The sequence below is a fragment of the Lissotriton helveticus genome, chromosome 3_2 (assembly GCF_964261635.1).
Source record: "Lissotriton helveticus chromosome 3_2, aLisHel1.1, whole genome shotgun sequence".
In the NCBI taxonomy this organism is placed as follows: Eukaryota; Metazoa; Chordata; class Amphibia; order Caudata; family Salamandridae; genus Lissotriton; species Lissotriton helveticus.
The window spans coordinates 487,269,607-487,287,922 of NC_136062.1; the positions used below are offsets into that span (position 1 = coordinate 487,269,607).

General features: G+C 50.7%; 1 protein-coding gene across 2 annotated transcripts in view; it reads left to right on the forward strand.

Annotated features, from left to right (window-relative positions):
• Positions 1-405: 405 nt before the first annotated feature.
• LOC144826085 (para-nitrobenzyl esterase-like) overlaps positions 406-18,316 on the forward strand; it is a 370,560-nt gene continuing 352,649 nt past the window's right edge. Inside the window, exon 1 of one of the 2 annotated variants that reach the window (XM_078684441.1) lies at positions 406-542. In XM_078684441.1, the coding sequence (XP_078540567.1) occupies positions 471-542 (72 nt within the window). In that variant the 5' untranslated portion in view covers positions 406-470. Of the gene's footprint in view, positions 543-9,387; positions 9,942-18,316 lie in introns of those variants that run through there. The other variant, XM_078684442.1, reaches the window with a different exon arrangement.

Below are 18,316 nucleotides of genomic sequence, written 5' to 3' on the forward strand. Positions count from 1 at the left end.
AGGTGATTTGCTTATTTTCTTTACTGGCCCAGACATTAACATACTTGTCCTGCTGGTAGAAAACTGGGCGGGTGGCACCCTCTGCCCAGCCCTTGGGTGAGCTGGCCTTCACACGTAGCCTGGTAAGCATGAGGGGTTCTCTGCTCCCGCCCCATGCCTGGTACCAAGACTGAGACTGGCAACGACTGGGCAAGAAGCCACAGAGTCCAGGTGTTCAGAGCAAAGTACTCCAAGGTGGCCGGGCTGTGACTACAAAATCAATAGAGCCGCCTGCGCGTCGGAGCCGGTCTGAGATGGAGTCGGAGGGGTGGGGCACCAGGCTCCCTGTGCCAGGGGCGGTCAGAGTCTTTTTCCTGGTGGCACTGGAGGAGCAGCAACGTAAGACTCTTTGGGTTCAAAAGATTCCGACTTACCTGTAGCAGCGGCAGGAAAAGGGCCCGGCGACCGACCCCAAAGGGGAAAAGGTAGAAATGAAGAGACCTGCCAGGTTGCCTTTATCATCGAAATACATTTACTACTGCATTCCAGAAAACAAGGCACAGGTGAGTACGTGCCACACCCAGTGCCGTCTTAACGCATGGCCAAGCTGGGCAGTTGCCTCGGGGCCCTGCGAGCATAGGGGCCCCATGCAGACCAGAGTTTAACACTAATTTTCCATGCTTTGCCCGGGGGCCTATAATGCTGTAAAGATGACCCCGGCCTCACGTCCTGAATCTGCCCCACGCCCTTCCCTGACGGACAAAGAATCTTCAGGCTGACCTCATTAGAGCACTGAGTGAGCGTTAAACACTATGGGGCCGATTCACTGAACTAATCTGAGACAAAATCCTAAACGTACTACTTTTGGTATTCACAGAAGGCATTTAGTAGTAGTAAAGTTAGGATTTTGTCTTAAGTTAGGATTTTGTCCTAAAACCAAAGTTTAACTTAAGTTTAATTTAAGTTTAATGTAAGACAAAATCCTAACTTACAAAACAAAATACTATTTTAAGACAAAATACTAATTTAAGACAAAATCCGCTCACTACTTGGATTTTTGCTCACCAGAGGATCTGCTCCAGAACGCTCGTTACCGGAGCACTCCCTGAGGCAGTGTCGGCTGGTGGGAGCGCTACCGCGTCGGCGGTTAGCTCATTTGCTCCCAGCGTGATCCTGCCCAGGTTGAGGAGCTCGACAAGGGATTCTGCCTGAGGAGCCTACCGGGGGACTGCGAGGCCCAGCAACCACCACACCTTGCAGCTGGTGCCTCTTCCCCCGGCGGCCACGCCCTCTAATCTCCACCGCTTATCACCTTTCGCGACACCCGCTCCGCGGGTGCCGCTCACTACTTGGATTTTTGCTCACCAGAGGATCTGCTCCAGAACGCTCGTTACCGGTGCACTCCCTGAGGCAGTGTCGGCTGGTGGGAGCGCTACCGCGGTCAGCGGTTAGCTCATTTGCTCCCAGCGTGATCCTGCCCAGGTTGAGGAGCTCGACAAGGGATTCTGCCTGAGGAGCCTACCGGGGGACTGCGAGGCCCAGCAACCACCACACCTTGCAGCTGGTGCCTCTTCCCCCGGCGGCCACGCCCTCTAATCTCCACCGCTTATCACCTTTCGCGACACCCGCTCCGCGGGTGCCGCTCACTACTTGGATTTTTGCTCACCAGAGGATCTGCTCCAGAACGCTCGTTACCGGTGCACTCCCTGAGGCAGTGTCGGCTGGTGGGAGCGCTACCGCGGTCAGCGGTTAGCTCATTTGCTCCCAGCGTGATCCTGCCCAGGTTGAGGAGCTCGACAAGGGATTCTGCCTGAGGAGCCTACCGGGGGACTGCGAGGCCCAGCAACCACCACACCTTGCAGCTGGTGCCTCTTCCCCCGGCGGCCACGCCCTCTAATCTCCACCGCTTATCACCTTTCGCGACACCCGCTCCGCGGGTGCCGCTCACTACTTGGATTTTTGCTCACCAGAGGATCTGCTCCAGAACGCTCGTTACCGGTGCACTCCCTGAGGCAGTGTCGGCTGGTGGGAGCGCTACCGCGGTCAGCGGTTAGCTCATTTGCTCCCAGCGTGATCCTGCCCAGGTTGAGGAGCTCGACAAGGGATTCTGCCTGAGGAGCCTACCGGGGGACTGCGAGGCCCAGCAACCACCACACCTTGCAGCTGGTGCCTCTTCCCCTGGTGGCCACGCCCTCTAATCTCCACCGCTTATCACCTTTCGCGACACCCGCTCCGCGGGTGCCGCTCACTACTTGGATTTTTGCTCACCAGAGGATCTGCTCCAGAACGCTCCTTACCGGTGCACTCCCTGATGCAGTGTCGGCTGGTGGGAGCGCTACCGCGGTCGGCGGTTAGCTCATTCGCTCCCAGCGTGATCCTGCCCAGGTTGAGGAGCTCAGCAAGGGATTCTGCCTGAGGAGCCTACCGGGGGACTGCGAGGCCCAGCAACCACCACACCTTGCAGCTGGTGCCTCTTCCCCCGGCGGCCACGCCCTCTAATCTCCACCGCTTATCACCTTTCGCGACACCCGCTCCACGGGTGCCGCTCACTACTTGGATTTTTGCTCACCAGAGGATCTGCTCCAGAACGCTCGTTACCGGTGCACTCCCTGAGGCAGTGTCGGCTGGTGGGAGCGCTACCGCGGTCGGCGGTTAGCTCATTCGCTCCCAGCGTGATCCTGCCCAGGTTGAGGAGCTCGACAAGGGATTCTGCCTGAGGAGCCTACCGGGGGACTGCGAGGCCCAGCAACCACCACACCTTCCAGCTGGTGCCTCTTCCCCCGGCGGCCACGCCCTCTAATCTCCATCGCTTATCACCTTTCGCGACACCTGCTCCGCGGGTGCCGCTCACTACTTGGATTTTTGCTCACCAGAGGATCTGCTCCAGAACGCTCGTTACCGGAGCACTCCCTGAGGCAGTGTCGGCTGGTGGGAGCGCTACCGCGGTCGGCGGTTAGCTCATTCGCTCCCAGCATGATCCTGCCCAGGTTGAAGAGCTCGACAAGGGATTCTGCCTGAGGAGCCTACCGGGGGACTGCGAGGCCCAGCAACCACCACACCTTGCAGCTGGTGCGTCTTCCCCCGGTGGCCACGCCCTCTAATCTCCACCGCTTATCACCTTTCGCGACACCCGCTCCGCGGGTGCCGCTCACTACTTGGATTTTTGCTCACCAGAGGATCTGCTCCAGAACGCTCGTTACCGGTGCACTCCCTGATGCAGTGTCGGCTGGTGGGAGCGCTACCGCGGTCGGCGGTTAGCTCATTCGCTCCCAGCGTGATCCTGCCCAGGTTGAGGAGCTCAGCAAGGGATTCTGCCTGAGGAGCCTACCGGGGGACTGCGAGGCCCAGCAACCACCACACCTTGCAGCTGGTGCCTCTTCCCCCGGCGGCCACGCCCCCTAATCTCCACCTATATAAGCAACACAAACTTTACCGCGACGCGGGACGCGCGCGGGTCGGAGCCCGGGGCGAAGACCGGGCAAAGAGCGGGCCGTTTGAGGCCGTTCGAGGACGTAAGAGACTGGACTGGACCACTTTTCTTTCCTTCTCACCCGGATTTATCCCCCCTCATTGCTGTTACTAACAGTATCATTGATTAGTTACAATGGTCGTCACTAGGGGAAACAAAACCAAAGCTCCGGGTAGCGTAGGCAAAATGCTTGGTCCTATGGACGACTTCATCACGAAGGCGAATACGTTCATAGACCAAAGCATATCATTAATACAAGAAAGGGTCTCCTTGGACCTGGCATTCGCCAAAAGATCCTCTTTGGGGATATTGGCGGACGCCAGATCGCCAGCCGTAGGAGTCCCAAATGCTGTGGTAAATCCAAGTCAAGAGAGACGCAGTTTGCCTAACACAATTGATCTATCAGTGTCCCAGCTCGCAGACTCACAGCTTAGCTTTGACCTAGAAAAAACACCGGACCTAGCCCCGCAAACCTCACCACAAAACTCCTCCATAGAAAAAATAATAGCAAGGGGAAGGAGGGAGGGGGCGATAAGCAAGAAAAGGGTTCTCCCTAATCACCCAACACCTAACAACCCGACCCATATATCTAGCGCCCCACAAGATCGATCAGATAGAGCGGAACAAATAGGAGTCACAGTGTTAGTTCATCACTCAGAGAACGAAACACCTATCCCGGTAATTTTGCATTCACCAACTATCACACAAACCCATAAGGGCCCACATGATACGGAGGATTCCCAGCTGTTACTAAATAAGATAGCTAATATATTTAAACAATCCTTGCAACCCCTAGAACAACGACTAGCGCAGTTGGAGTTACAGATCTTAAAAATCGCAAAAACTCAACAACCCAACCATCTTTCAGGGCCACAAAAAATAGGGGAAAATAATACTAAAAAACCACACCCCATAAAGACAACAAACGTAAACCCGAATTTGTCAAATCCCCAAAAGAAGACACTTCAGATAACAATCCCCAGTGTACCCGCCACTAACAATACACCGAATCCACTGAATACACCACATTCAACTACTACACCGACTATACTTAGTATTTCAACAAACACTACCTTACAGGCTTCGCCAGGACCACTAATTACACCCGCCCCAAATATTGAGGCATCTAACAAAACCACTAATAAAACCGCCAATAAAACTACAAATAAATCATCTACCTTGGTCACTCAGACTTCAGCTCCAAATCCATCGTCCGTCAGGCCCAGGAGAAACGCTGCCAAAAATTTAGGGCAGACTAGAGCTCCAGCAGACTTTTCACCTGAGGCTTCACCGTACGTAGTGGTCATGGCCGGCGTTCCTGAGCTAACAGATCATAACTCGGAACCTGGCTGGTCTCTAACAAACAAGGCACAGCATTGGCTGCAGACCAATCGACCGATCCCTTCAACCTGGCATGGAAGGATTAGATCTGTTTCCAGGGTTCCATGGGTGGGTAACACTAGAAAAACGATCCTAGGGGACTGCATAGTGATCACTTTTGAGGACCCACGTATAGTAGATTATATTTGCTCCTGGGAAGACATCGCCTCAAACGGAGGCATTAAAATTAAGTCACTTTCTTTTTTCTATCCTTTTAGGCAAATAAACGGACCTCCCCAGGAACAAGAGCCTCCTTGGGCTGTTCCAGTCTCCCGACAGGATGATTTATCGAATCCCAGATATTTCGGCCCCCCCAGACTTTATGACCCAGATTATTCCTGGCATACAGTAGGACCACGTCATCAGGGGGAGGCTGGGCAGATAGGAGACCATACTAACAAAGGCCGGTGATTAGAGACCAGTCCCGGTGGGACCCATGGCATAAGATCCCGTTGTTTAATAGATATAGTGGACTTTAAATGGTCGATTGACCATCAAACGAAAGTGCACCCACCAACTCGCTTGTACTCTCCCCCTCCAGGAACCTAAATATCTCTTCGGAACCCACGGAAGCCGAAGTTGTATCCACAGCAGCACAATTACAAGCTGTGAGACCCCTGATTTCTATACTCTATTGGAATATAGCAGGTCTGCGCTCCAAAATCGAGGACGGGACCGCACAAAACTTTCTAAAACCCTATCAAATAATCTGTCTCCAGGAGACTTGGTCAATAGAAGAGCTGCACCTACAAGGTTACAAAACCTACTTTGTTCCAGCAGTAAGTAGTATAATGGGAAGACCCAAAGGTGGGTTAGTAACCTACATAGCGAACACTTTACCCCACCTAAAAGTGGCGAGAGTTTTTCAGAATTCTAACTATCAAATCCTCTCTCTCTCCTTTGCCAACAAGGAGACCATCTTCTTAACCAATCTTTATAATAACCTTGATGAAGACCAATTCATAAATCTCCTTAGTAACGCACACAAGAGATTAAAACAATCATATCAATGGAGAATTAGTCAGGGGGTAACCCATTTAATATGGGGAGGAGATTTCAATCTCCATCCATGTTTAACGACCAACCCTCTCTGCTGTGGGATGGTGGATGAATTCGAGGCCCCATTAGTACACTTCACACACAATAAAGCGGGAAACGCTCTAAATGCCATCCTCTCGGACTTGGACCTGCAAATTGTTAACCATCGTAACGCAGTCTCTAATTCACTCAATCCAACCTATGTGGGTAGAGGCTACCATACAACAGTAGATTATATTTTTTTATCTTCCGGCCTGGTAGGCATAGCTAAGGATTTTCGGATCATTGGCAATTCTCTCAGCGACCACTCAGCCGTAAGGATTAATCTCTATTTACCTGAGCTCAAACCCCAAAACTCGGCCATAGTAAATATGCTCGCACAGAATAAAATAGAGATCGGTAAACAGAACGGTTACACAATCAAATGGGGGAAAATTAATCCTACTATCATTACAAAAAAACTGATAATCCAGGCATATCCAAACATTTTAAAATGTCTGGATCTCTCTTCAAGTTATGAGGAAGTCCTAACGAACTTCAATAAAATTTTAAAGTTCATCAAGGATTTACTCTCGTCAAAACCCATAACAAATCACCCTGAAAAGAAAGGGTGGTTTACCCATAATTGCACAACCGCTCTAACCAAACTAAAATCGGCGATCCATAACAAACCGAGGGATGCAGCCCAAATTCAACTCCCAAGGCGTCAATACATAGGTGAAAGAAAATTGAGAATTGCACAATTAAAGCAGAAACTCTGGGACGATCTTCACAACAGTGCTGTATCAAAAAATAGTGAGCTCTTCTGGCGTACAGTCAGAACCCCATATCTTTCTGACACTGGCACCCCCAGAATAGAAGTTGCCATAGATGAGCACACATGGGTTGCACACTTTTCTAAGATCTTTAAAAGTAGTTCACCCACAGACTTACTGCTCCCAAAAGCACAGTACCCCATCCCGCTTCTGTTTGATATTTCTGACCTTTTGGAAGCATTGCAGAAAAGCAAATCGGGTAAAGCTCCAGGCCCTGACGGGGTCCCAGTGGACTTTTTTAAAAATAACCTAGATCTCTGGGCCCCCATTATAACAAGAGTGTGCATGGCGGCGACGAATGAGGGAGTTTTAAGTTCCTGGACCAAGTCAATAATGGTCCCGATCTTTAAAAAAGGGGACCGCCAAGACGTGAAGTGTTATCGTCCCATCTCACTGCTGGACTCGCTCGGGAAAGTAGTGGGGAGAGTTATCCTAGAGCGTCTCCAGCAGTGGAGTGAGGATCGAGGCATTATTTCTGATATCCAGTTTGGCTTCCGTGAGGGTTTCGGAACAGTGGAACAGGTCCTCAATCTCACTTTAATAATGGGAAAATACACACAGGCCAAAGCAACGAAGATCTACATGGTCTTTGTCGACCTCTCCGCAGCGTTTGACTGTGTATCGCACGCAAAACTGTGGACGGTCCTACGCCAATTGGGAGTAGAACCATCTCTTTTGGATTTTTTGAGGAAACTCTATTCCGGTGCAACGGCCAGAGTGCGATTTGGCCTGAATGGCGAGTTGACAGCCCCGTTTAGCGTAGGGCGTGGAGTCAGGCAGGGATGTGTCCTGGCCCCCTTCCTCTTCTCACTCTATACTAATGGCCTGGAGGGGGAGATGTTGAGGGGGGCTCAGGATCTCCCACGCATAAATCAGCGCCTGATTCCAGCCCTGCTCTACGCGGATGACGCCGTCATTCTGGCGCGCACACCACGCGAGCTTCAGCTCTCATTGAATAGGTATACGACTTTCATGGGCAACCTGGATTTGCGGGTGAATGTGAAGAAAACTTTTGTCATGACAGCAGGCAGGGGGAAGAAAAGAACAAAGGCCATCTACCTCGATAACCAAAAGCTGGAGGTTACCCCCCAATACCCCTACCTGGGCATCATGATAGATGATCAACTGACATGGAAGCCAGCAGTAGATACAAGGGGTCATCTCCTTAAGAGATCAATAGCCGCTCTGACGAGCTTCTCTCAGAGATTAGGAAAAAGGCCCCCAGTGGAGCTATTGAAAATTTATAATGCCAAATGCCAGGCTATCGCCCTATATGGTGCGGGAGTCTGGGGATACACCGACACTAGCTCCATCCAGAAGGCTGAAAACGTTTTCCTTAGATTTCTCCTAGCCACCCAGAAAGGTACCTCTACCTATGCCATGCACCTGGAATTAGGAATACCGTATATAGAGGACTTAATTAAAACTGAACCACTGATGCTGTGGCGGCGCATTTGGACATCTGAAAAAAACACGCTGACCCAGTCCATCATTGCTGACTCGATGGCCCTCGACAAATCCTCTAAAGTAAAATGGCTTACATATATAAGAGATTTCTTCAAGGATCTAGGGCTTGAGAACTATTTCCTTGAACCAGAATCTATAACGGATATCTCGAAGAGAGACCTCAAACAATTAGCACTAAGACACTTGGAGTCTCTAAGATTGGCATCTGAATCATTAAAAACTGCGGTAGTCCATGCGAATATGGTACAAATAGCCCATGGCATCCATCCGTATCTGTCACTTCAATTATCAACATATGAAAGAATGCTAATAACTAGATTCAGGCTAAACACTTTTTTTAGATTGGTTACGTTTCCATTGAAAAACTGTTGGGAAACTACTCTCCCACCCTGTCCGTGTGATGACGTATCAATACAATCCAATCTACATGTGATTATGCTTTGCAAATTTCATCAACCGCATAGAAAAATCTGGTTACTACCAATACTGAGGAGCTGGGGACTGAGACAATGCAGGCCCGCTCCTCTTAGACTCCAAATGTTGGAAACTGAAAATGTCTGTTATTTTGTGAGCAATTTTCTAAAATGCATCATGAAGCACAGGAAAAACGTATAATTGCCCTCATTAACGATTCTCTGAGCTGATTTCTGATGAAACTTTTTATAATTAATCCTCTTTTATTTTATCAGTTCTTTCTATGAATTTTCCTGAAACTGTGTGTTTTTTCTTTCTTATTCACGCAAAAATGTAATGTGTATTATCAACTGTATCTTTTATGGTTTTTCCTTTGTGAATAAGCCGAATAAAGAAGTTTATTATTATTATTATTATTATTACTACAACACCAGGGTACCCCCAGAGGCAGCCATATGACTCAAGGGATACAGGACTCCTGCTGGGAGAGAGCCTGGCAGCCAGGCCTAGCCCCACCCACCACCTGTCCAAGGGATCTTTGGACTTGCTAGGTTTCGCCTGCGCTGAGCTTGCAAACTCTTTTGTATTTAAGAAAATATGCCGCTGGCACCACGACACGAAGGGGAGTATGGGGGGACAGCGCCCTAGTCCCACACATCTGGCAAGCGCAGCCTGCAGCGCGCCCCCCGGTGCCGCCCCCCGGCCATCAGCCAATGGGGAGGGCTCGTTGTGGACGGGGGAGGGCGCTTCCAAGTATATACCTGGCCAGCAGCTAGGCTCGGCCTTTCTGATTTTTTTTTTTTTTTTTTTTTGTCTTCAGACTTCACTTCAGTTCAGTTCACTTCCAATCGGATCAGTTTCAGATCGTGACGATGAGCAGCAGCTGATTAGGGCTCTCCCCCCCCCCCCGCCCTCGCGCCTCGCTGCCTGCCTGCTCCTCCAAGGTGCTGGGCCTGCGTTCCCTGGCTTGTCCGGGGCCAGGCTGCGCTCCAAGGAGGGGAAGCTCCAGCTGATGGCAGCACCTGATTAGGGCCTCTCTCTCCCTCGCTCCACGCTCTCTCTCCCCACTCCTCTAAGGTGCTGGGCCTGCGTTCCCTGGCTTGACCGGGGCCAGGCTGCGCACCAAGGAGGGGAAGGAGAAGAGCTAGCCCCATTTCACAGCTAGCTCCTCTTGGGTGCTGGGCCTGCGTCTCCCTGGCTTGACCGGGGCCAGGCTGCGCACCAGAGAGGGGGGCAGGCAAGCAGGCTGACTGCCTGAGAATACCAAGGGCTTCCCCCAGACCCTCCCCCAGACCCATCCACCTGGACTGACTGTTCCTGCCGTGGGGCGTGCTGTCTTCCGGAGAATCGCCGCTGGATTGCCGGGGTTCAACAAAACAGTGAGTACCTGCTAAAACTGCACTTGTGATTTGATTCTGTGCTTTTTAACCTGGTAAACACTATCATATTCTACTGCATTGCTCGCAATTGTGACCTTGTATTAACTGAATTTGTGGTTTTCGCATCGTTTCTTCCCTGCGCCTCTGCTAAACGCTGTGCTATTCCCTTGCATTGTTTAGTATTTGTAATATTCTATTGCATTTCCTGCATTTGTGAACTTGCATTTACTGAACCTGTGGTTTTGCATCATTTGCTACCTGCGCTTTCTGACCTGCTATACGCTGTGCTATTCTCCTGCATTGTTTGCTTTTGTGATTTTACAACAGCTGATTCTGAGACTGTGGTTTTGCATCAATTGACCTTTAGATATTCTGGATCTTGCGACTCCCTAGCAACACTGTTTGTGAATTTCAGGTTTTTCTTAGCAAAAAACTTAGTGTTACTATACCCGTAGAAGCCCCATAGCTACTACCCTATGTCTACCCAAGGCGACCCACAGCCCCCCCACCAAGCAGCACCAACCATGGATGCAGACGCCGGGACTCAACCCTGCAACACCGGAGACGACACGGAATGGCGCATTCAGGCAAAAAGAAAGGGACGCGACTCAATTCCAAGCTCGCCGGAAAAACATGCAAAGCTTGCCCGCCCACCTCTCATCAGTCCTACAATTTCAACCTCAAACCGCTATCAGGCTCTCCAAATTACCCAGGACTGCGACGCCAACCCTCAGGACCACGGGGCAGCTGAACCAGGGACCTCTCCAGGTCCCACAAAAAGACTACGGATCCCCCCCATCATCCTGAAGAACTTACCCACACACAAGGACCTCGTGGAGATGCTGGATGAACACTGCGACTCCCCCTACACGATCAAGCCCAGGCAAGACCACGCCAAGATTATGCTCACCACCCCTGAAGACTACAGGAGCGTGACCAGCACACTCACCGAACAGAAAATGGAGTATTACACCTTTCCAATGACCACTGCAAAAGCCCAGCGCTTTGTAATACGGGGACTCCCAGCAAATGCATCACTTGAGCACATCACTGGGGACTTAGCTGAACGCGGGCTTCCAGTCAAAAATATCGCACAGATTGCCTCTCCAGCAGACAAGAGCAAGAAATTTCCCCTCTTTGTCGTAACCCTGTCAGCAAGCCACGACGGGAAACCAGCGGACCTCTCAGCAGTCACACGGCTCTGCGGCTGCATCGTAACCACAGAAGCACCTAGAGGGAAACGAGGACATGTGCTACAACTGCCAGCGCCTGGGGCACACCTCTGCTTTCTGCCAACAGAAGCCAAAGTGTGTACGCTGCGGAGGCGAACACACCTCCACCCAATGCACAAGGAACCGGGAAACCGAACCAGCAAAGTGTGCCAACTGCGCAGGACCCCACCCAGCGAGCTATCGCGGCTGTCCCTACCTACAGAATGCAAAGAAGGTTGAACACCGCAAGCCACCCCCACAACCACAAAGGTCTTCCCAACAATCATCAGCACCAGACCAGCGTCAAAGGAAGACCTACAACCGCAGACCTGCATTGGAACACAGGATCCCAACCCCCAATACAACCGACGACAGTAGAGATGCACACGTGGATGGAAGGACATACGCGGACGTCATGGTACCGAAACAAGTCAGCTCACCTTCAACATCCGCACCGGGACCATCCTGTGGAACAGGCTCAACCAGCCCACCTCCAACAACCGCACCGGGACCATCCTGTGGAATAGGCTCAACCATCAACTGGCAGGAACTCATTGTGAAGATTGCGAAAGTCGTCGCAGACATGGACATCCACCCCGTGGTGACAATGGTGGCGAATATCATCGCCGGACTTTTCCCAGGTGAAGAAAGCAACTCCAATGGCAGCAAAAACTAAAAGAAACTCTCTCTTCATGATGTGGAATGCTAACAGCATTCAGAAGAAAACTGACGAACTCCTACATCTGATGGAAACTAAGGACGTGAGTGTGGCGCTTATCTCTGAGACTCATCTCCAAGGAAGCCAGAAGCTTACCCTAGCAAACCACAGGGTATACCGCACAGATCGCACCACTGGAGCCAAGGGCGGAGGAACAGCGGTGATCGTCAGCACAAAAGTGAAGCACCACGAGATCTCTCTACCACCAGTTGGGAGCATTGAAGCAACTGGCATACAGATCCAGACATCTGCAGGCCCGCTGCGGCTGATCGCCGCCTACTCACCCCCAGGCAAGCTAAGCCCAAAGGACCTGGATGCTTTACTGGACCCCAGCATCCCAACAATAATTGGAGGTGACCTTAATGCCAAGCACAAATGCTGGAACTCTCGGACGGGAAACAGCAAAGGACACGCCCTACTTGCCCACTCAAAGAAGAAGGACTTTGTAGTGGCCGGCCCGACTCAACCAACACACTATCCAGGCTCTGCACTGCATAAACCGGATGTTCTGGACATTGTGGTCATGAAGAATCTCTCCCAGTCTATGGAGCTTGAAACCCTAACAGCGCTGACATCCGACCACAACCCAGTGTTGATCACAGTTGGAGACGTACTTGAAGACCAGCAGCAGGGCATCAGGCACAACTTCAAGAAGGCGGACTGGTGCCTATACAAGAGATGCCTGGAGGAGACACTGGTCCCTGGTCCCCTGCGAAGCACTGAAGACATTGACCAGGCGATTCACCACTTCACAGCTTCAATCCACACAGCTATTGAGCGCAGCATTCCAGAGCAGAAACTACAACGATGCTCTATCTACGATCTCCCGAAGGGCATCAAGCAGTCAATAGCTGCCAAGAACAGAGCCCGCAGAGAGTGGCAAAGGAACTGCACCCCCGACCTGCTGAAGAAGTATAATGAACTGACAAGACAGCTGAAGATGCAAATAAGCCAGCACAGAGGCGAAAAATGGGAAGCAGCTACAGCTAACCTAAAGGACTCAGATAACTCTCTATGGAGAATGACCCGCCGCCTGACTGGGAAGAAGGAACCAAACCCACCGATACAAGGGACGACTCACCTGGCATGCAGCAGCAGGGATAAGGCTGAGGTCTTCGCTGACACGCTGGAGGCATCATTCAGGCCCAACCAGGCAAGCAAACTGGCAACAGAAGTAGAGCAAGAGGTCGCCAAGCATCACCGGGAGCACCCACCAGAAACAGAAACTGCACACATTGAGGAATGCTCAATGGGCGAATTACTGGCCCTGGCAAAAACACTAAAAAACGGCAAGGCACCAGGGAAGGACAGAATAGTCAACCAAGCCATCAAGATGCTACCAGATACTGCAGTGGATCACCTTGCTGAGATATTTAACGCATGCATGCAGCACCAGTATTTCCCAAACACCTGGAAAGAAGCAAGAGTCGTCGTATTCCCCAAGGCTGGGAAACCACTGCGAGACCCTGCAAATTACCGCCCCATAAGTCTGCTATCTGGCCTATCAAAACTCTTTGAAAAAGTCATCCACGCCCGTCTCGTGGACTTTGCGACAAGCAACAACCTCCTTGCTAAAGAACAGTTTGGGTTCCGGAAAGATCACTCAACCAATCACCAACTCCTCAGAGTTGTGGACATCATCAGCCATGGTTTCAACATCAACAAGTCTACCGGAGTAGTCTTTCTGGATGTAGCCAAAGCATTTGACCGAGTATGGCACGAGGGACTGCTTTATAAACTTATCAAGCTCCAGTTTCCCAGCTACCTGGTCAAGCTACTGTCCAGCTACCTGACAAAGCGGACCTTTCACGTGGCAGTGCGAGAAGAATGCTCATCGCCACGCCCAATTCTTGCTGGAGTGCCTCAGGGATCAATCCTAGGACCATTCCTCTTCAACATATTCACAAACGACATCCCCACGGACCTGAAGAAGACTGATCTTGCCCTATACGCAGATGATGTTGCGGTCATCTCTCAATCCTTCAGCGACAAGGAAGTGGCTAAGAACCTGGAGACATCGCTCTGCAGACTCTCCGAATGGTACAGCGACTGGCAGATCACCTTGAACACGGGCAAAACCACTGCAACATTATTTACCAGGAAGCAGAACAGGAAACACCCACAGATCCTCCTCAACGGGGACGAGGTCAAATGGGAAAACAGCAGCTCCTACCTGGGGGTGACTCTGGACTCTAAACTCAGCTGGAGAAACCACATAGAGAAGACCTGCCAGAAAGCAGCATCCAAACTGGCTGCATTATACCCACTCCTGAAGACTAAGTCGATGCCCATGCAGAGCAAGGTGCGAGTAGTCACTGCAATAATTCGACCAACTATGACATACGCTTCGCCAGTTTGGAGTGGCTGCCGCCCACAGCTTCGGATGGACCTACAGAAAGTACAGAACAAGGCCTTACGGATTGCAGCAGGTGCACCTATGTTCACACGAACAGCAGACCTCCACAGAGACTTAGGGATTGAGATGTTGGACGACCATCTCCTCAAACTCAACAGGAAATTCTACACAGGATTAGATCAAAAGGAAAACCCACTGATCAGGAAACTCGCAGACATCTCTACAAACCCATTTGACCGCTACCCGCGTCCCATTGAAGCGCTAACCTTGCGAAACTGAAACAGAAACGCAGCATCCAAAAACTCAGCACTGCTTGAAGGCAAACGCCGGCAGGTACACAAAACCCACCGCTGCCAGATGGCATAACAGCCTCGGCAAGCAACCAAAACTCAACACTATCAGAAGGAATTTGATGGACAAAGACAAGACCCTCTGAGGAAACATGCTGACAATTCTGCATACTCAATCGACCGCTACCCGCGGCCCATCACTGAGATGACCATGTGATGCAACCTCAACTGTGACAAAGCGTCACACATCAATAAGACAATCTAAACAGCGACTAAAAAAATTCAAAATGATTGTGGAGTAATGAGGCTACTGCCTCGGTATCCAAAAACTCACCACTGTCAGAAGGAATCTGACAGACGAAAACAAGACAGCAGCTCGGCCTTTCTCTCCCGCGCCGTGGCTGCTCTGCGCTGTAAGGCGGCCTCCCAGAAGAGTCTCCCTCCCATCCCCTTGTATAGTTTTAAACTTTTAAATTCCCGAATTCCCTCGTCCGGAGCTAGGAGCAGAGGCCGGTGGGCCGAGTGCGTGATGGGAGGCAACGAGGAGGAGAAGCGCGTCAGGTTGCAGCCGTCCATCTCGCCATGTAAGGAGTCGGGTGCCGGGGGGGCCTGTGTGCAGCCGCGGAGTGCGGGAGGGGTGTCCAGGCATTGAGTCTGCTCCTGTGGTCTGCGGCTGCCGACAGGGTTCCTGGGCCTGCGGGCTCCTTCCTGGTCGACGGGGGCGGGCTGAGGGGGACGGTATCATGGCCTAGCCTGGCTAGATGAGTAGACGGGAAAATGAACACGGGCCAATTAGGCCCAGGGCAGAGAAGGCCCTGTACAGGCAAAGTTTTAGGTGTTTCCAGTCGGATTTGCGCGGTGCTGCCAGTTCCGTGCGGGGAAGTCGGGGTGGGTCCTTCCTTATCGGAAATCGGCTTCGCCATTTCCTGCCTAAACCAGGCAGCTTCGTTAATGCTCAGATATCCGGGGGCCGTAATACAGGGAGGGGAGACCACGGTTCGAGCCTTGGGATGGTGTCACATCTGTGCCTGCGGTTGCGCTTCAGTGACCTAAATAGGCCTGATGCCGTATGCTGTAAAATGGTCAGGAAATGATGCGGTGGTGGACGCTTCATGACCGAATAATGATGCGGTAGAGGGCGCAGCGTTGGATAGGCTGTGGCAGTTATTATGCTAGCAAAAAATCTAGAACCGAGTTACCTAATGCCGGTGCAACTCGATTAGTAAAATGAGGGGGCTGTGGGGAGGCGGGAAGCTCCTAAACCCTACGTTACCATGCCAAAATCGATAGACCCTTTGGTTCGCGTTAGATCAGAGGTGTGCCTTTCTGTAGCAGTGAATTTTGCGGAACAGGCAGCTCCGGTGCAACGGCCGTGCATAACGAACGAGTCAATGGGGATTGTATGCGAACTGGTTAACCCGGGTAAACCCGATAACCTGCGAGCACCCCCCCTTTTTTCCACTAGCGAATTTTGTTTGAAATGGATGTCCTGTGCTACCAGATTGAAGTGTTTTTCCATAAATCAGTGTAAAAATGGCCGCATTTAGGTTTGCTTTTAAAAGAGCAGGAGGATACGGAAACTCAGTTAAGCTCTTTTCTCTTGCCCCAGACGTTTTAGCAACTGTCTGACTTACGTTTTATTTGCTGCATGTCCACAATTGTGATGAATTTATTAATCAAACAAGTATTCATAGTTAGTAGGTCTCTGTTTTAAATAAACAAAAGAAATGTAGTTTCCTGCCTCCGCAAGGTTCCTTATGGAAGACACATCCCTGCTCACGGGTGGCGTCTCAATTGGGCAGTTACAAACGGTGTCTCGTTGATCGAGTAACTGGCATACGAGTTTTGGGAGATAGCGCTGCAGAGAAAATCCCGGTTCATCCTGGACGTGGCTGTGAATTCATTGGCGCTTTATTTAACTTGCCAATCCACGCAAGGGCTGCCCCACGACAGCCGGGCGGTGTCCGTTGTGCTGGTGATTGTTGTCATTGACACAGAATTAAAACCAGCGCTGCGAGGCAGCTGAAACGCTGCACGCATCAGTCGAAAAACAAATACCTAAATACACGTTTTATCGGCATGACCCCGCTTTCCCGTTTTTAGTACACATGCCGATCGCTTTGGCGTACAATATCACATTAAGAGGTTTATTTACAATCTTGCTCGTTGTCTCTCGTTTCACTTCCGTTGGGAGGTATACGAGGCGCTCTAGCACCGCCAAATAGCGTCTGGCACATTCGCCTCAGGGTAGCAAAATGCTGCGACCTCATTACCTCAATTACAAAACGGGCACAAGTGCCATAAATAAATGTTGGTCTCGATTGCCAATGAGGAGGCTCTGGAAAGCACCACACAGTCATTGGTCCTGGTTCACCTGCCGATTAGCATATCATTAAAGCCCGCGCAGCCACAGAGGTGCTGCGCTATGCAGTAAAGCCCGCGCATTTAAGTTCAACGGTGGCCGCGTGCCCCGATTCCGCCGGGAGAATTCATGGTAGGTGGTTGTAGCCGGAAGTTGTTCTGTTAGTTCAGACCTGCTAGGATCCAACTCGTGTGTCATATTGAGCGAATGTCTGATTGGACACGATAGCGCTCAGAGGCTTCACCGAGCTCCCTTAGCGCCCTGATCTTTTATAAATTCAGAGGGAACAGCGTTTTCCATTTTTTGATAGGGGCGCCTACAGCTTTATACACGTATCTGCTGTTTAACAAGCACATGCAACTGCACCATCATGGTCGGGCGGCTTTGGGAATCACAAAGCACTGCCTTCTCTTTACTGCTGCTAGCGACAAAGTGGATTTCCTAGTCTTGCCACAAAACCGGTACTGAATGAGGAGGCTCCGGAAAGCACCACACATTCATTGGTCCCGGTTCACCTGCCGATTAGCATATCAGTAAAACCCGCGCAGCCACAGAGGTGCTGCGCTTCGCTGTTGTCCCGTGAGGACCGAGTTGCTGTAGCCTACGACACAGCCCCATTCGGAGCCCTCGGAAGGCAGAAAGCTGGCAGGTCCTAATTACAAATAATCCTGCCACCGAAAGCCGGTCCCAGTACTGCAGAATTGTAGCGTTGGCACTAGTTTCCTGATACCTTTCAGAGCGAAGCGGTGCATTTTACAGTAAAACCCCAGTCTTTTCAGTAAAACCCCAGTCTTTTCAGTAAAACCCCAGTCTTTTCAGTAAAACCCCAGTCTTTTCATGGCTGTCTCCTGTAATTTTATCATTTTCACAAACACACAGAGGGCCCTCTCTCGGGGCCGGTTTCTGCAGAGTTTCATATCTGGGCCCGCTGGATGTGCGGCTCTCCCGGAAGCACCAGTGACTCTTGCATCGCCGTCCTCATTAAAAAAGGAAACTAATACGAAGGTATATAATATACTGACATAAGTATGTCATTATATTACGGTTGGGCAAAGGATGCCCTGAGGTATATCACACAGTATTATGTTCTTATTGTATTTGCAATGTTGGCATTTACCCAAATTAACTACATTCACTATATAGTTTGAGCATATTAAAAGCGCCCTTCTTTTATCGCTCGGATATGGTAACAACGACACAGATAGTCATAAGTCGGGCATGTGATTTATTTCATTTCCTAGCGACCACTCGCTAGGTGACATAAAAGTTCTGATACCTCTGTGGAATAGTCGTAGATAATGAAGGGATCCCTGGATATTTGCAGAGGGGTTTTCACATTCCGTAGATGGGTTGGCTTAGTTGGTCACTTTATCTGTTTGATTATCCATTTATCCACCCATCCATCCATGCACAGCTCCTCCTGCACATGCGTGTGAAA